Source organism: Pinus tabuliformis, chromosome 5_2, assembly GCF_031772625.1.
Source record: "Pinus tabuliformis cultivar Carrire ecotype Pingquan chromosome 5_2, CPIR1, whole genome shotgun sequence".
NCBI lineage: Eukaryota > Viridiplantae > Streptophyta > Pinopsida > Pinales > Pinaceae > Pinus > Pinus tabuliformis.
In genome coordinates, this window is record NC_142306.1 from 877,958,213 (window position 1) to 877,984,242 (window position 26,030).

Sequence of the window (26,030 nt, forward strand, 5' to 3'; positions counted from 1 at the left end):
GAAAAGCAGTCCAAGAACCTGAAAGTGAGCTTGTTCTCAAATTGCTTCAAAAAATTGAAACTATGGAAATTAATCATAATAAGGAGATAACCACTTTGCAGAATAGGTTGATTCAAATGGAAAGATCGCAAACGCAGAATTTTCAACCTCGAAACAATAATAATAGAAATAACAATTGGCAAAGGAAGGGTCAAACTAGTGAGCAGAGACCTCCTAATCCGCTGACTAATTTGGTTGATAATGCTCCTCCTTACTGTCGGGTTCGTGATGCTCTTCATGAAGAGGCCACTTGTCCCATTGTTAGAAGAATTTTAGATAATGGAATGTTTGGAACAGGTGATCAAATAAATGTAGCAGGCAACAATTTTCCTTTGTCTATGGATGATTGGATAGAGGTCAAGGAAAGGAGTCGTGATGTTGTGAATCTTTCATCAGCTTTTAGTATAAATAACCTTGAAAACGAAGATGATATTTTGCCTAGGTTATATGGTGAAAAACCCTCTCCTGAGCAAATCTTGGAAATTGTTAGAGATAAGGGTTTGACCTGTCAGAGAAGGGATAAAGATCAAAGCGGGAATCAAATGCCCCTTCGAACTTTTAACCCTGGTGTAACTCTGGAATAGATGTCGATTTGGGAAGTTGGTATAACAATGCTAAAATCTGGGTTCCTGTCTCTGAGATTGCTAAAATCCCTTCCCAAAGAGACAAGTTACTAAAAGCGATTCAAGGTCCTCAAGTCAATGCTTCTCAACAGAAGACTCGGGAAGTTGACTATCATGATGCTCCCATATATCTGCAAAGCTTAGATGCTGATAACAAAGATCACCATCCTTTCTTTATCACATTATTAGTTAATGGGTATAAATTGAATAATTGCATGTTGGATTCTGGTGCATCCGCTTGTGTAATGACTAAAAGGGTCATGGAATAGCTTAACTTAAGAGTTTCTAGACCCTATTATAACATATGCGCCATGGATTCTAAGAAAATCGAAGTACATGGTTTAATCAAAGATTTGCAAGTTCATCTTTCAGTTTACCCAGACATCATGGTTGTCATGGATATTGTTGTTGTGGATGTCCCTGATGCCTGGGGTATGATGTTATCTAGAAAGTGGGCCTCTGATCTAGGAGGAAGTATTCAAATGAATTGGTCATATGCCATGATTCCTTCTCCTAGTGGTGATGGTTTTGTAAGACTAAATAGAGAGCCCGAAAGAAAATTTCATGTTGAAGATCCTAAGAGACCTCACAACGAAATAATCAAAGAGCAATCTGACATTGGGAACTATGCCATCATGTCTAATTTTATAATTCCTCCCGATGATAAGATTAGGGGTCTCAAGGATAAAGTTTGGTATATGTACTTTGATGGTGCATCATCTAGGGCTGGTAAAGGTGCGGGAATAGTGCTTAAATCTCCCCTTGGTCACATTTTCAAGTTTGCCTATCGATTAGAATTTGAGGCAACCAACAATGTCACTGAATATGAGGCTATATTGTTGGGTCTTGAATTGGCCAAGTCCTTGAAGGTTAGATTGCTTAGCATTAAAGGAGATTCTGATTTGGTTATCATGCAGCTTAAGAATAAATTCACATGCAGAAATCAAAGATTAAGAAACTATAGAAATGCTGTGTGGGATACTATGGAGCATTTTGATGCCCTTGACCTCAAAGCAATTCCAAGAGAGAAAAATAGTTTGGCGGATGAACTTGCCGTGGCTGCTACTACTTTCCAGTTGTCGGATGAACTAATTAACGATAAGATTAAAATGGAAGTAATATTCAGACCATCTGTTCCAGACAACTCAGAGCATTGGCAAGTTTTTAATGACGAAAAACAAGTCATTCGTTTCCTTAATAGTTTAGATGAGTTTGAGGATTTCCGGATAATTTCTGAGGAGGAGGGAGTTTTAAATCGTGAGCATATCATAAATCCTACTCCTAGGAATGTGGTTGCTCTAAGCAACATTTTGATTGGCATGATGCTAAGAAGCTGAAAGAAGAAAACAAGATGGACCCAAGCGAATATCTCGAGATTAACATTGGTACTTCTGAAAACCCGAAAATGGTTAAAATTGGTAGAGGTACTAGTTTGGAGGAAAGAAAGAAGTTAACTGATTTACTTCGCGAATATCGAGATGTTTTAGCTTTTTCTTATGATGAATTAAAGGGCTATAGGGAGGATGTTATGGAACATACTATTCCCCTAAAATATGAAAATGCTAAACCCTTTCGTCAGAAACTTAGGCAAATTAATCCTAAGTTAGCCCCCTTAGTCCAGAAAGAACTTGCAAAGATGCTTGCAGCAGGGATCATCGCTCAAACTAGGCATTCGACATGGTGTTCGAATTTGGTGATTGTTAGGAAGAAGAACGGTACAATAAGACTTTGTGTTGATTTCCGAAACCTTAATCTAGCATGCAAAAAGGATAATTACCCTTTGCCAAACATGGAAACTTTGTTGCAAAGAGTAACTGGGTCGGGAATGATGTCGCTGCTAGACGGTTTTTCTGGGTACAATCAAGTATGGGTTAAAAAGGAAGATCATCACAAAACCACATTCACAACGCCATGGGGTACTTTTGAATACATCAGAATGCCGTTTGGATTAACAAACGCTGGGGCTACTTTCCAAAGGGCTATGGATTATGCCTTCAAAGGGTTAATCGGGAAGTTTATTGAAATTTACCAAGATGATCTTATTGTTTTCTCTAAAGATGGTATCAGTCATATAAATCATCTTAGGCAAGTCTTCGATAGATGTAGAGAATATGGGATTTCTTTGAATCCAGCTAAGTCTGTTTTTGGGGTAACGGAAGGGAAATTACTGGGCCATATTATTTCTAAGGAAGGAATCAAGATTGATCCTGAAAGAATTGAAGCAATCCAAAATATTCCTCTCCCTCATAATCTTAAATCCCTTCAGTCTTTCCTCGGAAAGATAAATTTTATTAGAAGGTTTATTCCAAATTACGCAGAAATAGCTAAGCCTATTCAAAATCTTCTAAAGAAAGATGCGAAATTTGTTTGGCAAGAAGATGGCAAAAAGGCTTTCCAAGAAATCAAATGTGCTATCGCAAGAGCTCCTGTCTTAGTTAGTCCCGATTATTCCAAGGATTTCATGATTTTTTCTTTCGCTTCCGAAGATACCATTGCTGGTGTCCTGCTTCAAAAGAATAAAGATGGTCACGAGCAGCCTATTGCTTTCATGAGTAGAGCACTTCAAAATTCCAAATTGAAGTACAATACCATGGAAAAGCAGGCTTATGCCCTGGTCAAGTCTCTTAAGCACTTTAAAACTTATGTGGGTTATTCTAAAATCATTGCTTTCGTCCCACATTCTGCTATCAAGGATATATTAACTCAAGCTAATTGCTTAGGGACGTGTGCTAGGTGGGTTACTAAAGTACAGGAGTATGATTTAGAGATCAGACCCACCAAGCTGGTCAAAGGCCAAGGTTTAGCTCAGATGTTAACTGAAGGTAATGAAAAGACTCTTGGTTTGTTTTGTCTTAGCGATCTATCTTCGCCAGAGTTGCAAAGATTAGGAGAGCATGAGTGGTACAAGGACATAGTTTATTACTTGATGAATCTTACATGTCCTAACCATTTAGTTGCTCTTAAGAGAAGGCCTCTTAGACTAAAAGCCACTAAGTATTGCCTTATGAAGGATGGCCTTGGATGGAGAAATCCTGAGGGCATAGTGCTTAGGTGTGTTGACGATGTTGAGTCCAAGAAATTAATCTCTGAGTTTCATTCAGGATTTTGTGGTGGTCATTATGCTGCTAGAACTACCGCTCACAAAATCTTGAGAGCTGGCTATTATTGGCTTCCAATCTTTTATGATGTGCACAAGTTTGTTAGAGCCTGTCAAGCCTGTCAACTATTCACTGGGAAACAGAAGCTTGTTGCCCTGTCTCTACAACCTGTCATTGTAGAGGCACCTTTTCAGCATTGGGGTTTGGACTTCATAGGGAAGTTCCATGAAAATTCTAGCAATGGCTACTCGTGGATTTTGACTGCTACGGATTATTTTACTAAATGGATTGAAGCCATTCCTGCTAAGAATGCCACTGAAAAGGTTATTATGGATTTCATTGAAAATAACATCATTACTAGATTTGGTGTCCCCGCTAAGATCACTACTGACAATGCCAAGGCTTTTAGTTCCTTAGAGTTTTCATCTTTTTGTTTCAAGTATGGCATTGTCTTATCTCATTCGTCAAATTACTATCCTCAGGGTAATGGTTTGGCTGAATCAAGTAACAAAAATCTCATAACCATTATCAAGAAGATAGTAGGAGATAATAAGAGATCATGGGACAACAAAATCAAGTATGCTTTATGGGCAGATAGAATCACTAAGAAGAAAGCTACTGGTAAATCTCCCTTTGAATTAGTTTATGGCTTGGATGTTACTTTACCTGTGCACCTCAAGTTGCCAGCTTATCAGCTCCTCCAGAATTTTTCTACTAATAAAGATGTTGTTCAGAATAGAATAGATCAGATTGTGGAGTTAGATGAAGCTCGTAGGACAGCTTTTGATGCCATATGTAAAAATCAATCTAACATTAAGAAAAACTTTGATAAATTTTCTCGATCTAGATCTTTGCAGGTGGGAGATATGGTATTGCTTTGGGACCACAAGAATGAGAAACTAGGAAAACATAAGAAGTTTGACAGTTTGTGGCTGGGACCTTACATCATTCGAGATATAGCTGGACCAAACTCATTCCACTTGAGCAGATTGGATGGCGAACCACTCGATTTACCAGCGAATGGCCAAATGCTCAAGTTATTCTTCAGAGATGATATCTGATGCCATGGGGCATCCTTTGTATTGTATTTCTATCCCTACTCCTTGTCTTTTCAACATTTCATTTCTGTTTTAGGATTAGATTTACTTTCCATGTTACTAGATAGTTAATAAATGAAGAGCTTTTATCTTTCCTGTATATGATGATTTTTGGATGGATGCTACTTATTTTTATCTGTGTGTTGCGTGGATGCAGATTCTGGATTCTCACATTCCTACAGTGCAGCAACGTGTCCCCCAAGTAGAGCCAGATGTTGACCATTACCGGTCAACTGCCCATAGCAGTACACCCCCTTTTCTTTGCAAAAAGGGGTAGCGCTTGATCGACATGACCGTGCCATCCTCCAGTCATCAGCAGCTTGATCGATTTATGTTGTAAACCCAGTCTGCATGTATGGATTGTAAATAATCTTAGCAGATATGAGTCGTGTCTATAAATTTGCTTAGGTGGACCTAATTTTCTAAGTGATAATCTACATTCCGGAAGGTTTTTCGTCTCACCGATCCATGATCGGCAGAGTTTTCCTTTAGCCTAACCCCAAAGCCGAGATGGATTTTGTCACTAGAATCTTAGGAGAATCCTAGTGTGTTAATCTACTAGATTATAGTGGTGTCGCAGAACTGGGTGGTTTATGAGGGTCTATGCTAAATGGGTTTTTCCCCTTAAGATGTAAAATTGTAAAAGTAATGATGTAAAGTGTCTTGAGGGTTGGAAAATGTTTTAAATCCCCTCATGAGTCCTAAGTCCTAGGTCCTAGGTGATTTTTCCAAAGGCTAAGTTCGAGGATCCATTTAAAAAATGAATTAAAAATTAAAAATAAATAAATAAATAACTGAAAAATAAAATAATAAATAAAAAAATAAAAAATAAAAAATAAAAAATAAAAAATAAAAAATAAAAATAAAAAATTATAAAATAAAGCAAAAACCCTAAAAAATAATAAAATAATAATATTTTGAGTAAATACATGCAAAATTTCATTTTTTTAATGAATTAACAAATTCGACGGATGAGATTAAGAGATGTCTTGATCCTCATCGACGGTCGTGATCATTTCGACATGGATCACTCGAACTAGCTGTTGGGATCATTTCCTTTAAGTAGGGTGCTAGGGGTCAGTTTCATTCATTCGATATGTGAGTCTTGTGCTGAAGAAGCTCTCTTGTAATCTGTTTTTGGTTAATAAAAGAAGGCTTTGGGGTTCAAATCTTGCTGGTGTTACTCTCTGGAAGTGCTGTGAGCTATTCTATTTTCTGCATATTTTGTTTTTCAGCCATTAATAACAGCTTATTATAGAGTATTGTGAGCACAGGTATCTTGTTCACTTGCTAGGGTTTGAATGATATTAGGGTTTCTGGAGTAATGGCAGGTATCTCCATTACTTTCTGAAAACTAGTATTATTCTCTCTCTCTTTACTGATGGTTGAAGTGAGCTGTGCGGGGAACCATTACTGAAGAAAACCAGTGGGCGTTTGGGGAAGTTCTAGGCTGAACCAGCCAACTCCCACAGGCTCTTCCTTGCAGAGCCCAGCTAATTTTTACCCTGGGTTAATCATTTAAATTTACTTTTCTGGTTTGCACGAGAGATTTTTCTAAGTCTTTTCACAGCAAATTTGAAGTTCTAAATTATTATTGATGCAACTGACAAATCTGGCTGTTCTAGAGCTGTAATTTTTGCGATTTTAGATTAGTTTTGAAGGGTTTTACTTTAAATCTTTGCATATATCTGCCGGGTTTCTGTTTTCCATTCGCAGGTTACAGGCCTGAATTTTTGCAGGATCTCTGTCTCAGCTATCCAAGGGTTCCAAACATCAGGTGTTTTCAGATCTGGGTCCCAAATTTTGCAGATAAATCATTTGTCAACCAACGTGTATCCCTTGTCGAAACAACGCTTCAGCACTATGGCCACCATCTGTTCGAAACTTCATTCAGCAAAATCGTACCTCATTTAGTTACCATACGCACACCCTCTCATGCCCACAGTTTTCTTGGCTCGGCTCTCCCTGGAAATCACCTTTTCTACGCCCCCACACAGTGGTAACCCCCACACACAGTCATTTCGTAAGCAAGCATCGAATTTCTGTAAAGCGTCTGCACCCCCTCACGTTGTCGACAGTCCCTTCAAGCCGAAGTCCTGTCATTGCATCTGCCATCGGCCTCAAACCTGAAAATACCCACGCATTTTATTCAATCACCGATGTCTAGTTGTTGGAGGCTGCGCGTTTCAAAACAGTGGCGTAAGCAAACGCCAGGTAAGAAAACCGATCTCAATCGAAATCTTTCAAATTAGCATCCTCAGGTAAGCTTTAAAACCGTTTTAAATTTTCGATCTCCGCTGAAAATACGTGTATCTCTGAGCTCGAATATCATTAGCACGCCTAAATCGATCTGCAAAGCCTGTCAACACGCCATCGTTCGTGAATATCTTCTCGGCCTGCGAGGAATCATATTTCCTTTTTTTTGTTTTAGAGTTTATGCGTAGGTAAAGCTTCATCGTTTAGGTTTTACGTTTCATATTTTGGTTAGGATATTAATTTTTTTAGATTTAATGTTTCATGATTAGAATTATATGCGTTTCAGTTTTGGTTTGTTTTATGAGGAAATAAATATAAAATTTTGATATCGTAGTATTTTTTTTAATTTATATTAGATTTTCATTTTTTTATTTTCTTTAGACTAAGTTATATTAGATTTTAGGTTTTGTTTATTAAGTTTTAGATTTAGGTTTTATTTAATTTGTAGTTTAATATTTATCTTTTAATTTAGTTTAGTTTAATTTTCTTTTGAATCATAAAAAAAAAAAAAAAAAAAAAATTAAGTATAGATTTAGATTTTATTTAGCTTTAGCTTAAATTTTTTTGTCGTATTTGAAAAGCATAAAAAATATTGTGGGAAATTTTTGCCAGATTCAGTTTTCTTGGGAAATTATCACGTCATATTTTTCATGCTGAGATTTAAGTTTTCGATTTATGATTTAGCTGCATAAATGTGATATCTGGTTAATGATTCATGATGTGCGTGGTTGTTTAAAGCATTCATCTCTTCAAAAAAATTTAATTACTGGATATCGTTATTGAGCTTTGGTCATTATAAGAACTTCGTGGTTTTAACAGATATCTTGCACCGCTCTAGTCATTTGATGATAAAGGATTGCTACATATGGTTTACATTTCTGAAACATTTACTAAGTGATCGTTTAAAAATCAAACCCATAAGGCACTGGTCTCTTAATTTAACTAAATCAATTTAGTGCTCGTTTCTTCGTGTCTCCCAACCCAACTGATTCATAGTTGGTCACTCATTTTCCTATAGGGTCCACCCCCCTTAGCCGTGGGAGACAGGCTTAAATGGAGAGATCGGGGATCAAGGTGACAGCCCCCGGTCTGAGCATTGTCGTGTCAATCTGTGCGACAACAGTGCAGATGCAGATTCTGGATTTTCACATTCCTCCAGTGCAACAACGTGTCCCCAAGTAGAACCAAATGTTGACCACTACATGTCAATGACCCATAGCAGTACACCCCATTTTTTTCAAAAGGGATAGCGTCTGATCGATGTGTTCGTGCTGTCCAACTATCATCATCAACTTGATCATCATCTTATAATGTAAACCCATTCTGCACTTGTAAATTGTAAATAATATCAGTAGATCCATGTCGTGTATGTAATTGCCTAGGTAAACCTACTTTTCTTGTGACGATCTACATTTTGGAGGGTTTTTGTCTCATCAATCCATTCTGAGATGGTCAACAGAGTTTTCCTTCAGCCTTACCCCAAAGCCGGAATGGATTTTGTCATTGGGATCTTAGGGGAGTCCTAGTGTTCTAGATTGAGTCTATGTAAAAGTGATTTGGGAATAATCTTAACTATTTGGTTAGGTTATTTTATTACAAATTGTTTGGTCTGCTAGATTATATTTGTGTCACAGAATTGGGTAGTCTGTGAGGGTCTTTTGCAAATGGGTTTTTCCCCCTGAGATGTAAAAAAATGTAAAAATCATGATATAAAGTGTCTTGAGGGTTGGGAAAATAATTTATCCCCTCATAGGCTAATTAATTAACTTTTCTGGCCAAAATTAATTAAAATCCTAAGCCAGATATTTAATTAATTCTAGGTCCTAGGTAAATTTAAATTCTTCGAAGGAAAAATTCGTCGGTCCTTAAAAAATTAAATTTTAAGAGGTCCAGGGACTAAGGTAAATTAATTAGTTTGCTAAATTTTAAGTCTTTGGTCCCTGGGTTAAGTCAAAGACAAAAGTTTGAGGAAATTAATTCAAAAATTTAATTTTTGAATTAATTAAAATGCATTTAATTGAAAAATTCGAATTTCCTCAATATTTTAAAATTTCGACGAATGAGATTAAAAGAAATTTTGATCCTCATCAACGGTCGATATTGCTTTGACGAGGATCACTTGAACTAGCCATTGGATGATTTATCTTTAAATAGGAGGTCATTTGTTAGTCAGTTCATCCGATATCTGGATCATGTACTAAGCGAAAAGCTTTTTTGTAATTTTTTTATGAGCAATAAAGAAAGATTTTGGGGTTAAATTTCTACCATTGTTACTCTTCGTGGAAATACTATAAGATGTGTCATTTTCATGCATATATTTCTTTTTAACCATTGATGATAGCTTTCTGAAGAGCGATTTGAGTACAAGTATCTTGCTCAATCGTTGGGGTTTGAATGATAAATTAAGTTTTGAATATAATAGCAGGTATCTCTATTTATCTGAATTTTATTATCGTTTTCTCGCTCTATGTTGATGGCTAAATTGAGTTTTGCAGGAAATCCTTGATTATTAGATCATTGGGTGTTCAGGGAAGTTCTCGGTTGAACCAGCCAACTCCTGATCTGTGTTTTTTGAAGAGCCCAATTTGATTTGATCCCGGGCTTATCATAAGATCTTTTTTTATGGGTGATGCATGAAGGGTTTTGAGCTCAGTACCTCCTTTAAAATTTGAAAAATTTAATTTTTTCTGTGCTAAATCGATAGATCTGACTGTTGAGACCCTCGGATTATCAGATTTGAGAGCGGAGTTGGACTCACACTCTCTAGATATGATAGATCTACCATTCATGTACATAGATCTGTAAAAATATTTTCAGTTTTCTGACATGGGTTTTCTGGGTTTTAGTTTTTTTTTTTGTCACTGTTTATATCGTTTGGGTGTTTCTTGTTGTTTTGCAGCTACAAATTTGAAGGAGAAATCTGTGCAGAATCTAGATCTAGCCCCTAGAGGGTAAGATTTGGATCTCTGGTTCATCAACATCATTTTTGCAGGGATTATATCCAGATTTTGCAATCCAGGGATTTAAAATTTCAAATTCTTTGATCTGGAAATTTCGTGAGGGTTTCACTGAAAAATCTGAAACAGAAAATTTTAACATTTTAATTAAGATTTCTGGGAAAATTTTAAGAGATTTTTGGGCCATCAGTTTGCTAATTGTTTTCTTTGATTTGCGGCCTGATTTGTGGGGTTCACTGTGCATTTCGATATTTTTTAGAGGGCTCACAGTCATTTTGTTGCCGCTGCAAATCTGCAAGCCTCATTTTTTGCTACTTGGGGTTTTTAACATAAAAATTCAAATTTGTGTTTGCTACCTTGGGTTTTACTCTTACTGGTTTTTTTTTGTTTTTTTTAGGGTCTCTGGGAGATTTCAAAATTGTTTACTTGTCCTTGCTGCATTACCATCACATTCCATACGTTGCCATCATTGACTTATGTGTTGCCTCTGCGTGCCTCTTCCACCCCTCTTTCCTTAACTCGTTGCTCTTTGAAACCCTCTCCCTTCATGACTTGCAGCATGCAGCCATACAACGGCAGCCTCCATCTCCTCATCCGCTGCTAATCCCTCCCCACAGCTATATCCATCCCCATCATAAACTCCATTTTTCTACTGCCGCCATCGAGCCACAACAAACGCTGCCATAACCTGTCCATTGACCTGCAGAAAGCTCCAAGCCATCACACAACACCTTTCTCTCACCTGCACGTTGCTACCATTGAACCCTTCCTTCAGCCGCATTTCCTCCATCCCCTGATTGCAAGCGAATCTGTTGTCCAAGCCTCCCCCTGTCCATTGAGCTCTCTTTCAATGTCTCTCTTCCTCAATACGCAACTCAAACTCTCCACGATGTCCGTTTACCTTCAGCTCCTCATCGCTTTATCCCTCAAACCTGCATCCGCATTCCAGCCTCACGTTTTCCCTCTCCGCCGCCGAGCTTTCTCCCTCCGCAAACCTGCAAGCAGCGAACAATCCAAAAGATTTGGAATTTTTTTTGTATTCTATGTGTTATGTTTACGTTAGTTCTTTTGTATTTGGTTAGGGCTTAGGTTAGTCTAGATGTTAGTTTTTATTTGTATACTTTGGGTTAATTTTTTATTTCTTTTATGTTATATGTATATACGTAGAATTTAGATTCATTTTATTTTTTCGACTTGTTTTTTAATTTATGATTTTAATTTTGATTTCAAAAAAAAAATCTAAAACATTTAAATTCATTTTAAAATATATAAAAAATCTAATTCCTAAAAAATATAAATACTTAAAAAATTTAAAATATTTAAAAAATTTAAAAATCTTAAAAAAATTTAAAACATAAAAAAAAAAAGAAAAAAAAAAAATTGGTGACTAAGGAGTTTAAAATAAATTAAAGGGATTTACGCTTTAACATTAAAATATTAATGTGGCCTATGGCCGATTAAAATTTTATTTTTTAACCCTTCGATTCATTTTTCATCGTGTTAATTTCTTTTCTTCATTTGTTGCATTTAATTAATTTCCTAAGGAACGATTGAATTGCTAACTTAAAATATCTTGGTGTTTCTGGTGTTAGGAGCAGAATCTAAAATTTTCATGATTTTTTTATGTCAAGTGCGATAAACGTTTTAAATCATATTGATTGTTGGAGGAAGTTAAATGTTTTAGAGTTGGGCAGTTAATGAAAATGATTTTAAATCTTGAATCTCTTGCATGTTAGAGTTTTGGGCATTTTACATCTAATTGTTCATGATTGTCGCTTTGCCACATAAATAAGTCTTCTTTGGATAACTTGTTTTATTTAATGGTTAATTGAGCATAAAGGCACTGGTCTATAATTCTTTCTATCTTGTGGTCATGTTTTGGTTACATTAACACTTAATCTATTCATCTGAGTTAATTGAGATTCATTTAAATTCATCAAGTTGTCCATTATTAAAATCTCCTAGAGCCTATTTTTCACAGGCTATCCTCATCCATTTACCTAGGTACGACCCCCTTAACTTGCCTAGGAGAGTCTAAATGGAGTGAGTAAGGATCAAGAGTGACAGCCCTTACTTTGAGTGTTGTCGTGGTGCTTAGACACTTTGTGCGACAACAAGATGAATATGGCCTAAAGCCATATATTGATGTAGTGGTAGCAGTACCCCAAGATGCAGATCAGTGGATGGAGTACAGAAAGGAGATGGCGCGGGCAAAGAGATTGATCCTAGATGGTGTTCGGGATCATGTTGTATCACACAACGGCCAAGGGAAAGACAAAAGAGATGTGGGATACACTTTCCACACTATACCAAGGAACTTTCGAGCAACGAAAGATGTACTTAGAGGAGAAGATGAGACTCATCCGGATGCAAAAGGGGGTAGGCATAGACTCCTTTCTCACCAAGATTCAAGAAGTCTGGGACTAGTTGTCAGCTGTTGGGGCAGTGCCTCAATCCACTGAGCTAGTGTGATTGTCCCTAAACAGTGTCTCTGAGGAATGGCGGGTATTCGTCCAAAGTATTTTGGGCAGAGATACCTTGCCAAGATGGGACAGGATGTGGGCTGATTTGTAGTAGGAGGAGTTGAGACAAGCTCTATTGAAAAGCTCCATCAGTGGTAGCAGTGGATCAAAGTAGGTGGAGGAAGAGGAGAATGTGGCCCTCGCATCTAAGGGTCTGAGTTAGGGTTAGGGGGAGCAATGGAAGAAGAAGAAGGACTTGTCGAAGCTCAAGTGCTTCAAATGGGGTGAGTTTGGCCACTACAATACCCAATGTCCTCTCAGGAAGAAGGACATGGAGGAGAAGCAGGACCAAGCTGTAGCTCATGGAAAGATTGATAGGCTTTCCTCCAAGTTGCAGGAATACTTCACCATGTTTGCAAACATACCTCCAGGAGTGAGGTGGGGATATTTGGTGTTGTAGTCCCAGAGTGTTGTATATGGGCAGGATTCTTGAGGAATCCACCTCTTGGATAAATACCTTGCTACGGGGGCCCATAGTTTTTAGTAGCGGGATGGATCAGTGGCAGTTGATGCAGTCAGATGCCAGAGTGACAATTGCAGAGACTTGTAGCAGTGAGATGCTAGGGAGCGCAGTGCAAAGTTGGCAACAGTGCAGAGTCAGCAACAATGCAAATTCCTCAGTGACAGCGCAGATACTAGCAACAGTGAAAGACATGGGGACAGATGCATCATACTGATTACAGTTGATTCGGTATTTAGGATGCTTCTCAATTGCTTTTGTTGCAACTGCAACAACAAAATATGAGAGGGAGTTGCAGTGCAGATGCAGTGTTGGCAGCGATATGGCAGCGTCAGCAGCAGCAAAAATCCAGTGTATATTAGAGTTGCATAGTGGTTGGTGGGCAGTATGGCCAGACATCAGCAACGTAACAGGAGATGATATAGATACAGGGTGCTGCTACAGGGTGTGCAGTAGCACTAGAACACATTCTTCGCTAAGAGGGAGTGTTATTTTTTGTAGCATCGAATGTGTTCTAGCCACAAAATTTTGTGGAGAGGCTAGAATACATGAGATCTCCAAAACCCAGAAATCGTTTATGGAAATTCTTCCTAAAAATGACTTAATTATATTATTAACCAGTTTTTAAATATTTCCTAAGTCTAAACTTAGGGAATATGGTTAATTAATCAGTATTAATTAAGTCAAGGTGTGAATCATCTGGAAACTCACACGGATCAATCCATAGCATAGTTTTCAACCGAAACTGATGACCGGACCGGTCCACCTAATGAACCGGTTTACCGACCGGAACCGGTCTAACCGGGACTGGTTTGGTCTAAACGAACCGGTTTAAAAAAAAACGTTAAATAATTAATTTTTAATGAAACAAAACTATTTTTAAGATGTAAAACCATGATTCCAAGCCAATAGAGACAAAATATGCAAAGTTTGCTCATTTATATACCATGTAAAGGTGAATATATCAAAATGGCACCGAGTGCAATATATATCATCGACAAAATAGCAAAATACATAAGAAATGAGGCTCTAAATGGCCTATAAAGTCCAAAAACAATGCTACAAGCTATGAGGCCATTGGCCTACAGTCCTACTACAAGTCTACAGTGTACACATGATCAATCATCAAGTTCATCACCACTACTAGACACAGGATCATCATCAGGAGCTACATAGGCATCATCTGGTTCAGAGTCTGAGGATGCCTCAGCCTAATTTGCAACCTCAGTATCAATGCCACCAATGACAATAGAAGTGGACCTAATGGAAGCACGAGTTTGTAGACTTGCACGACTAGTGCCTTGCATTGGTTCTTTGCCTTTCCTTGATGCCACTATTGATCCTGCTTCTGATGCTGCCACATAATCTGCTTCATCCTCCGCTAAAGCCATGTCGATATCAAAATCAGCCTCAAACACAGGATCTTCAGTCTCCTCCACCCACTCTAATGTTGGATCAATATCGTCCAACACAATGGGATCTAGATCAGGTGTTTTGCTCATCATTTGGTTCCTCCTCAGTCGAAGGTTGTATTGCACGAAAACAAGATCATTTAACCGTTTTTGTTCCAAACGGTTTCTCTTCTTCGTGTGTATGCACTCAAAAACAGACCAATTGCGCTTACACCCTAAAGCACTGCAAGTTTGACTGAGGACTCTAATTGCAAACCTTTGCAATTGAGGACACTGGCCACCAAATGACTCCCACCAATTTGTTGCAAAGAAAAAAGACATTAATTAGTAACTTAGTTTATAATTTGAACTGTAAAGAACGTAAACAATTTTAACTTGAAAAGAAAAACAAAATGGAAATTGGAATTGCTTACCTGGTTGGTCCACATCTCTTGCCATCTTTGCCAAGTTTTTGCCAAAAGTACCACCTGCCATATTGAAAACAGTAAGCTGTCTATGTATTTCCAACTGGTCTGCATGGCTAGGGACCATGCGCTCCAAGCAATCAATCAATCCAGCTCTAACCTCCCCATCATGCAGATCTCCTAGCCAATTTTTATAGTGATACTTTGGGTTCAAAAAATACCCAGCTGCATGTATAGGACGATGGAGTTGATTGTTCCATATGTTATCAATGATCTCCCATATACGGCCATATTTAGCTAACTTGTCCTTGTAAGCTGCCCGTATCTGCTCCTTTGCCTGATCCATAGCCTCATAAATGTAGCCCATGGCCAATTTTTCCCCATCCACCAACCTTAGCACCTTAACAAGGGGCTCGGTAATTTTCACAACCTCTAGATACCGTTTCCAAAAATAAGTGTCTAACACTTTCTTTTTGGTGTCTTTTCCATCTGGTCTACGAGCTCACCGAGATTCAGACCATTCTTCTGAGGAAAACATTTTCTGCAAGTTTTTATGTTGACCATTGAGACATTGCAACATAAGGAAGTGAGTTGCAAATCTTGTAATTGCAGGCCCCCCAGTGTGTTTCCTCATTAGGCTCAATACCCATGAGTGGTTGTAAATGTATTTTGTAATGCACTTGGCATGCTCTATAGTGTTTTTTACCCACTCCACTTTGCCTATATCCTCAAGCATGAGGTCTATGCAATGTGCAGCACATGGAGTCCAAAATATGGTCTTATATTTGGTCTCAAGCATCTTTCCAGCAAGAACATAGTTTGAGGCATTATCAGTGATGACCTGCACAACATGCTGCTCCCCAACTTCCTGAATAATGCTATCCAAAAGCTCAAATAGAAGGGTTGCATCCTTTACCTTATCAGATGCATCAACTGATTTCAAAAACATGGTTCCTTGAGGGCAAGAAACAAGGAAATTAATGATAGTGCGGTTCTTTCCATCGGTCCATCCATCTGACATAATGGAACAACCTGTTTTGAGCCATGAATATTTAAACTCAACCAAATACTCATCAATGGAAGATATCTCTTTTTGCAAAAGAGCTCCCCTCAAGTCATGCATACTAGGGCCTTTGAAGCCCTTTCCTACAGCTATAACAGAGTCCCACATAGCTTGGTAATAAGGTGAGCGAGCAGCATTAAATGGGATATCTAAATCATACCACCATCTAGCAATGTATTGATGAGAAGTTTCTTTGCATTGTCTTTTCCAATGTTGATCCAAAGTGGGTTGAGAGCTTGGCTGGGAGGAAGTGGGATTAGAAGAGGCAATGTTGGCAGAAGATGAGAAATAACTTTGGATGTTTGTTCTCTTTGTTCCTTTTGATGGTTGGCCAACAGAAGGATGAACATAGTGAAAGGGGTCATTGGTGGAAGGGATAGAAGAGGAGTCTTGAATCTCATAACCATCATGCCCACTCTCTTTCAGGGCTTCTAATAATTCCCTATTCCTTACAATGTTATCTTGGATGACCTTCTCCCTAGCCTTATCCTCATAGAATTTTTCAAGCTTGGAAATGTATTCTGCCCTAATAGGACCTAACAGTGCATTTGGTGCATCACATGGCTTTACTTGGCCTCTTATCCGAGCCAAGTGTTGTTTCAACCTAAGAATACCCCCACCTCCAATAGATTTATGGCATAATTTGCATATCATTTTTCCATCAATTACATCACAATGAGCCCATGCATTGTCCTTTCCTTTTGGAGCCATGTTTGCTTGAAATAATAACAATTTTCAAAGAAATCTGCCATTTAGAAAAAAAATTGCAGCTAAGGAACATGGAAAACCAATGATAAATGTAGGAAAAAAATGCACATGCAAGCTAAAATTTTTTATAGCATAGAGCTAGAGAGTTCATAGCATAGATGATAGATCATTGAAGTGAGAAGTTTATAGCACATAAAAAAAAAATTCATGGACAGCAGACTCAAATGAGGAATTTTCAAGTGAAAATCCTTACCTGGAAATGCAAACTAGCTTCCTTAGCCTCCTCTTGAAGATGGAAACTCTACTGACAGCTACACACTATCTCCAAAATAGCTCCAACTCCAACTCCAAGATGACTGCGTCAGCAAAAACTCAACAATCTCCAAGCTCACAAAAAAATTCACAAATACTCACAAACACTCCAAATCAGTTGTGTGAGACAAATGAGAGTGAGAGGGGTCTCTTATAGGCTTGGAGAGGGTGTTTTTGGAGGGAAAACACCCTTAGTTTCCCCCCAAAACCCCTAAACCACAATCAGGAATACGCTTTATGCAAGTTATGGTGGGCATGCCTAAAACCGGCTGGTTCCGTCCTAAACCGGCCGGTTTTTCACCAGTTAGGGCAAAAAATGGGCGAAAGGGCCTTTCCAACCGGGTTTTTTGGCCGGTTTAGACCCGTGGCCTTGCTAACCGGCCAGTTAGACCGGTAACCGGTTTTTTAAAACGATTTTGAAAACTATGATCCATAGAAGATCCTAGCCATTTTTAAGTTTTAATCTTGGTCGTTGGTGCTCCAACAAAGGATTATAAAAGGAGATCGATGTGGTGATGGAGAATACACTTGAGCAGTTCGATTTCATGAGCAGATCGATTTCTAGAGTAGTGATAATTAGTTGCCGAGATGAGAGCCACTGAGATCGAAGCAATGAGAGAGGAGCAGAGACATGAAGCCAGAGGAAGGATTCCAAATCCGGTGAGTGCATTTGTAGAGGGGAAAGTGAGCCACAGTGAGGCTCACACAGAGCAGTGCAGTAGTCTCTATAGGAAATTTTGAATCTACTGGGGAAAGACGAGTTTCAGTGCCAGAAGCTGGGTAGAGGTTCTGGAGGCTAGGAGAGACATTTTCCCAAACAACGATAGACCAAACGGCTTGAGGAGAAGCTAGTTCGAACTGAGTGCTGAAGGGACTACGTTAGGGTGATGCAATGGCTGCGTAGAGCCAGTTTGGACGACTCAATTTGCGTTGAGGTGAGAGCTTGGATTTGCCTGTGGAATGAGGAATTTTCCTCACTACATTTCTCTTGCCAATATTTCTCTGTAGGATTTCCAGTTTTAGCATTTAGTTGTACTCAAATTATTTCACTGCTGCTTAATATTAAAACCCTCAACTGCTGCACTGATTTTCCCAAGTTGGGTTTTTCCGGGGACATTGGCCCCAAAATAGCTGTGTTATTTTATGTGTGTGTTAGCATTTCTTCCAGTGTTTATTCTTCCGCAGTTTTATTTGTGTAGGTTGCAGCGTGAGTTATTTAGTATTTTCTGTAGGAAATAGTAAATAGATTGTTAAATTAAAATAACAATTAGGAGAATAATTTCCAATTGTTGCAATAGGTTTCTAGTTGTGGAATTTTCACAAGAGGTGTAAAAAGTCTATATGATGTCCCCTCATGAGTCCCAATTACCCTAGCATCATAAACCCTAAGCCATTACCCCAAACCAAAACCTTGACATCAACAAAATCAACTCTATCACCCGTATCCTCTAGACAAGAAATAGAAAGTGAGTTTTTCTTCAAACATGAAACATATAAATTTTTGTTGAGGTGAATGCTTCCACCAAACTTGAGCTCCAATGAAGTAGATCCAATCCCTTTTGTTAGTTGGCTCTTATTTTCTCCAGGTTCGATTGAAGAGAAGAGTTTCCCTTAGATAGGGTTTGAAGTTGACTACATTTTCCTATCATATGTTTGGAGGCACCACTGTCAATAACCCATACATTCTCGTCCTTGAAAGTGCCGGATAAAGTGGAGAACAAACTTCCATCTATTACTTCCTTTGCAAGCTTGGAGATGAACTTCAATAGCCAACCCTTGATAGATGTAGCGAGATTTTAAAGAAACTTGAACCCTTCCTCATCACTCTTATCATAGTGCCAACTGAGATGTAATCTTTAGTCTCCTTATTACACCTTAGCTCTGATTCCATGTTGGAAAATTAGGAGACTTATTAATTGTAGATGATTTTCCTTTAACTTGATAATTACTAGCGATTTGTGTTGGCCTTTTATTACTTTATTATATCTTTGTTCATCAAACAATTACCAAAACAATGAAGATCACAAAAAGACAGAGTACACAATATATAGGTTCCAAGCCAGGGCAAAACCCCTCCAAGGGGAAAACCCAGAAAAATGCTCCTCTTCTTCTTTAGAATCTGCTTAGAAAGAGACTTCCAAGACCCAAAGACCAAAGCCAACAACCCTACCAAGCACCAAATCAGCCCCCTGCAAGATCTTCTCCAAGGCAGCTTCCAAACTAAGACCTACAACAACTTCATCCCATAATTTCAGCCCTGCAACTGCAGCCTCACAGAAACCTTAGCTTCGCACGTGTGAGAGAGAGAGAGAGATTTAGACCAAGAAAATTCACTTTTTCCTTCCTTTTTTGGTCCTTCTAGCCCTTCTTCACCTTCGCTATTGCAGATCTAACTTGACTTGAGTGAATGATCCAAATGAGGTCGAGCTCCTTGTATTTATAGCTTTCTTGAGGGGTCGAATAGCCCTTCCTTAGGCTGATTTGATCTGCTCTTGGGCTGACTTGGTCTTGGGATACAAAAATGACTTTTTCTTGATAACATAAATATCTTCTTTATTACAATGAGTCCAAATGGGACTATGACACATGACCAATATTATTCTTTATCCTATAAAGACCTAGAAAGACCTAGAAAACTTAAAAGTATGAAGAACATGCTTTTTGACTAAAACTTGAGTATGAAATCCATAGTCCAGAAGTAAAATATAATTTATTTTTCTTTCTTTATAAAGAACAGTGTTGATAATATCGGTATCGGGAAAATATAGGCGAGGGTCCAGAAAATAGCTTATCGGCAATATCGGCGAAAATATCGGCAAAATATCGGCAAATATCGGCAAGCATAAAAAATGCATAATATATTCATTTTTTTTTCAGATTTTTAAACATATAAAGCAATAACAACATGAAATAAACACATTGGCACATAAATATGAAGAAAACACTGATATATATGATGTCAAATAGAAATGATATATCAAAGGCGATACCAAATCCTGCTGATCCCTGATAATTGTCCATTCAAGGACTCAAATGTGGAGAACCAATACAAAATAACATCACATATATAAAAGTATCTCATCATCATGAGTTACATGTAGCATAACAAATAAAACTAGCAGCTATCTATCTACTGCCCTCTCCCCCTTTTACGGGAAAACATGATGGGTTGTTTGCCAGGCCTGCCCCTAGTAGTAGAAGGCCCTGACCCTGCCTCTGCACCTAATGTCAAATAATGAGCGCTAGGCATGGAGCTATGCTCTCCTATATCTATAGCAGATGGTGTTGATGCTGATGCTCCCGCAGTGTCCTCCTCCTCCTCCTGCTCCTACTGCTCCTCCTCTAAGTGTTGCTGCTCCTCTGACTCCGAGTCCTCCTCTTACTGCCCCTGCTCTAATGGATCATCTGCCATTGGCTCTAACCATGAAGGTGACTCCTCCAATATGGGCTGCTCAGACTCCACCCTCCACGGAGACAATACATCAATATTGTCTAAGGAAATGGCATCTGGATCCATTGGTGATTCTATTTGCCTCACTCGAAGTCGGATGTTGTAACGCACATACACCAAATCGTTGAGGCGTGCGAACTCCAACCTGTAAGAGTGTCAAAAAAAGTAATGAGTCTTGATTCTTGACTCTTGACACTTGAAGGTCATAAATTAAAAATTAAAAATTACAATAAGTGTAATTGCTCAACTGAAGGCTTGAGTTCAAAGTTATACCTGTTGCGCTTTTTGGCATGTATTTTCTCAAATACACTCTAATTGCGCTCACACCCTGAAGAGCTACATGTTTGACTCAAGATTGTATAGCCAATTTTTGCAAATTTGGTGCCCTTGCACCATAGCTTTGCCACCAAATATCTACAACAAAATAATGAAATAAAAAATTCAAAAACTTAAAAGTTAAAACATAATTAAATTCAAATTTCTAATTTCTAATGAGCGATGACTTGTCACTTACGTGGCATGAAGAGGGCCCTTTCCCTAATGGCATCATCAAAGCCAAATAGGCCAACACAATCCTGATAACACTGTATCTCGCGATTGATTTTGCTATGAAGCTGAGGATCAGGTACCATCCTCTGAATACAGGAATGGAGCCCTTCCATCACCTTGCCATCAAAATCAAAGTTGCATTTGTATGAAAATGCGGGATTGAGGAAGAGTACTGCTGCATGAATGGGTCGATGAAGCATCCCTGTCCATCGACTATCGATCACATCCCATAACATCATCTGCCTATCAAGGCCAGCAGAACCCTTGTTTGCATAATAGGAACAAATGGCCTCCTTGGCCCTATCCATGCCCTCATACAAATAAGGCATTGCAGGCTTCTCTCCATCCACCAATCTAAGAACCTTTACTATAGGTTCGCTAACTGCACATGCTTCTACTCCACGCCAAAATGTCTCATAGTACACCATTTTTGCAATGGATTTCCCATCAGGTCTCCTGTTGTATCTACAATTACGCCAATCATCAGACACAAACATTTGCTTCAACTCGAACTGACATCGAAGCAAAGACTGAAGAGTAATAAAGGTTGTGGCAAAAAGTGTGATGGCAGGACGCCGCAACTCCTTGTTTCTAGTGAACCTCCTCATAAGGCTAAGAACAAAAGCATGGTTATAAATAAACTTGGGGATGCTCCTAGCCATATCAACTGCCTCCTTGATGAAGGAGAGTTTCCCCATATCCTCAAGCAACAAATCAAGACAATGCGCTGCACATGGAGTCTAGAACAATGTGGGATGCCTCTCCATAAGCATTCTGCCGGCAGACACATAATTAGCTGCATTGTCTGTTATGACTTGCACCACATTTTGCACACCAATCTCCCGAATGAACCCATCTAACAACTCACATATCGTTGCTGCATCTTTGATATGTTCTGAGGCATCCAACGATTTAATAAACATGGTACCTTTAGGACAATGTACCAAGAAATTTAGAAGGGTCCTACCCTTCCTATCTGTCCAACCATCAGACATCACTGTGCATCCAGTGACTTCCCATGTCTTTTTCAACTCCGCCAATCTAGAGTTGATGTCCTGTTTTTCTGCTTGAAGAATTGGCCCCCGCAACTCCTCATATGTGGCACTTTTGTACCCTGGGCCCACAACAGCAATAGCATCACACATTGGCTGCCAAAATGGATTGGTTTTTGTGATGCTGAGAGGTAAGTCGCTCCAAAAAATACACCTCCCCATGACTCTATCTGCTTCTTGCTTCTCCTTTTTTTTAACAAGCGATTTTATGCCAGGTTGTGCTCCAGCTCCTGTTCGTGGAACAAAAAATGATGACCTCGCATACACACTAGCAGTAGCATGTGATGGTGTGCCAATTGTGGAGCCCCTCCCACTAGGGCCACTACCCTCAACACCAAAATCAGGAGAAGATATCCCGAAAGATCTACCTGCACGTTCAGCTTTGTTTCTTTCCGCCTCTTCCTTCTTTTTGTCCTTTTCTTCAATTGCCTCAAGAGCTTTTTGTATAAGCTCCGGACTAGAAACTGTACAAACCCCAACATCATGTCCACTGAGTCTAGCAAGATGGTATTTCAGTCGTGTAATCCCACCTGTCATCTTGTCCCCACACAATTTGCATGTAAGATATGCATGATTTGTCCCACCATCAGGGCTCCCATACTCCCAAAATGGGTCCAAGGCTTTTGGCATATTTGTATTTTGTAGTGGGCTAACTCAAAAGGAAACCTAGAGCACCAAAAAAAATTGGAATTAGTAACTTAATAAGTAATACGAAATTTTCAAATTACAAATAACCACATCATTTTACAAAACAGTTTTAACTTTTTTTGCTACATTATTTGCAAATTTGCAATTTTGCAATGGGCATGAAAAAAGAGCAGACTTAAAAGTTAAGAGGGCAGTGAGCTTGTATCATGCAATAATTGCCACTTTAACCAAAGATGCCAACTTCCAAGCAATGAAAGAGCCTAAGTTCTAACAATGCAAATGATATGCCAAGGAAATGAGTTGACTGTATATCACTGTTACATAATTAATAATAATTAATTATTAATTAATAATTATAGTTATAGTATAACCAGGCCTAGTCATAGAAGTGTAATACAAGTTGACTGTTGAATACTCTTGAACAAAAGAGTATGAACATGTTGTAACGTGAGGTATCCAAATGGCAAATGAAACACATAGCAAATTGGCACGGAATGAGAACAATTTCTTTCAGAATTATGCCAAGCATGGGAAAAATATATAACTGTTATACCACTGCTGTAGGTGCATAATGCATTATTAGACCTGCTGTAGGTGATACCACTGCTGTAGGTGACCACTTTTGTATTTGTAATATTGTATTACCTTGACAGTGATATCAATATGAAGTTATTTTCTATAAATATGTGTGGTATTGCTCAATGCTAATACACCATTTCTCTTGTGCAGTTCTGAGTTCGGTGAAGTTGCACCAGATTTATTGAAAGATTATAATGTGCCACATTTGTTTCAAGAAGACCTGTTTGATGTTTTGGATAATTCCAAACGGCCCCCATTTAATGTTTGGATTCTGGGAATATATGTTTGTTCTGAGAATCACTATGTTTTGCAAACCCTTGCAATTTGAAATGCAAAACAAAAACCAAGCAAAATGATTGTAGGGAACCGGAAGAATGAGAATCGAGATTGTCTTACTGTTCTTGGCACTTGCAGCTTAGAGAAATCTTCGTTGTTGGTGGCAAATTGGCAATAATGGCTTCAAACCCTCCTTGGCAGCAACCACATTCCTTTTCCAGCGCTCAGAAAAACAAAATGACTTGAAAAAAACCAAAAATCGATTTATATAGGCCGCGCGGAATGATTTCAGTGTCACCGGCGATATTTTCGGTTGTCACGCGATATTTTCCGAGATATCGGCGTTATATTGTAAATCTCGCGATATTTTCAAAACCCTAAAATATCGCGATATTTGGTCGGCGATATTTCGGCTCGCTGAAAATATCGCGATATATTATCAACACTGATAAAGAATATACAATGTCATGATTACAATTAGGTCATTATGAAGACCAAACCTAGTTACAATTTTCAACAATTTTAATGTGTATTTGTCAAAAGAGTTTCATTGTATCATGAAATATTCTCTACTATGCCTTGTTTTGTTGGCTATCGGGACATGGAGGATGTAGAAGTTATCTATTCTGTAGTATTGGCTTGCTAGCTATGAATTTCTACTGTCATAACTCACCATGGGAGCATTTTCATTCTAAGGTATTGATGTCAAAGTAGCAAAGGATATTGGCGGTCATAACAGGTGTGACTATTTTACTGTACTACTCCTGGAGGCATATGCATAATACAGTGTCATTTACTAGTATACTGCTGGAGTATACCTGATATTTTCCAAGTATTTGTATAGGTTATCTCACTGATTATTGTTGAATATCAAAGCGATCTGGAATCTGGAATTAATAAACAATGATAAGAAAAATTATCCATGGCTCTTTAAAAATTGTCTTCTGCTCTCCCTTGGTAGATACTTTTCATATATATGGATCATGCTAGTCTTCTTCTCATTTAAGTTTCCTGTCCTATTTGTTCTTTGATTCAGTAGGCGACAATTGCTGTCTTAACATGAAGTGCTTCAGTAAGATTGCTGTTAATTCATTTTATCCTCACTGTATCCTGTTCCATTATTATTTGATTTTTCATAATGTTGGATAACTTCAGGAAGTGAAAAGTCGTTTCTATAGTTTTAAAAGTTGTTAAGAGATTTCTTCACAATAGATTAACTGTTTACTATCCAATGACCTCGAATATTAAACTGCATTCATACTCAATGTTGTACTATAGGGTATTTTGAATTTTCTAGTATATGGGTTTCTGCTTACTATGCTTATAATAGGTTAAGTGAAGTCTTTGTTCTGAAAAGTTAGAAAATGAGGTACTATGCACTTATCTTCTTAGTTCCTAGCAGGTGGTCTTTTAATTGGAAGGACTGTAGCTGTGCTTGTTACCTTTACTCTGGGCACATCAATGGCTGCTCGACAGGGTGCCATTCCTATGGCTGCTCATCAGATTTGCCTTCAAGTTTGGCTGGCTGTATCTCTGCTCACAGATTCTTTAGCACTTTCTGGCCAGGTGAGAATGAACATTTTGCTTGTGTTTGTAATTTATAGATACCATTTTGTTGAGAATTACTTATCAAGAAATTCTGTACTGTACCTTTGTACCCTGCCTAGGTCCTGCTGGTCCAACTCTGGTCATGTTTTGGACTATTTATAGCGGTGTCACAAACATCATGATATATTTCTTTGTGTCAATCGACTGTGCCATTTTCAAGGCACTAGTAATATCACTAGGAAAATCACTATTTTCTCTTCTGGTGATATTATTACAATAGATTCCAAAAAATTATGATTTTTTCACAAAGTATCATGAGTTGATACAAAAAATCACTTCTCCCACACATCGGTCAGTTGTAAAGCCAAAAATTCATTTTTTTTAAAACTTATTTTCAGAACAGATTGAAAGGGTTTGAGAGAAAAGGAGGTATCCACCATTTTCCATGGATCCAATTCTTATCGTGCCACTGGACCTGGAGGCCAATTGAGGGTGCATACCTGCATGTTGGGCAGTCAATTGAAAAATTGCTATGTTGTGAATTACCCGTGGTTGGATGTAATGCGATTGGAAGTCAATACATACACCTGTACATGAGATCTGTGTGATGGCCAAAGTGGTAGAGTGGCTATGCGAGTTATGGTCTATGATTGTGATATGGCTATTGATGGATCGATCTGGCTGTTCGTTAAAACAGAGAGCACTGGTGTAGAGTGCAATCGATTTGGTGGAGCGATCAAGTTGAAGAAATGGATGTTGTAGCATTGGTACCTGATTACATCCAAGCTCGAGTACAGTGGTTTATATGGAGCATGGCATCAATGCATAAGGATTTATTCTGAGTTGTTCTTGAAGTGCAATACAATGGAAGATTTATCTTGTGCAATGACATGTGCTACGTGAAAGGTAATCAATCTCAAGTCAAAGTGAGGGTGCACATGGTTTGAGTATGGATAGAACGAGATCATCATTCCTA

The 26,030-nt window shown here is 38.4% G+C and overlaps 1 protein-coding gene across 4 annotated transcripts in view; it reads left to right on the forward strand.

The window, feature by feature from the left end:
• The window catches only part of LOC149162106 (protein DETOXIFICATION 44, chloroplastic-like), a 559,183-nt gene that overhangs the window by 293,168 nt on the left and 239,985 nt on the right, over nt 1-26,030 (forward strand). For all 4 annotated transcript variants that reach the window (XM_089437140.1, XM_089437141.1, XM_089437139.1 and 1 more), the window contains exon 8: nt 24,909-25,072. In XM_089437140.1, coding sequence (XP_089293266.1) covers nt 24,909-25,072 — 164 coding nt within the window. The remainder of the gene's footprint in view (nt 1-24,908; nt 25,073-26,030) is intronic.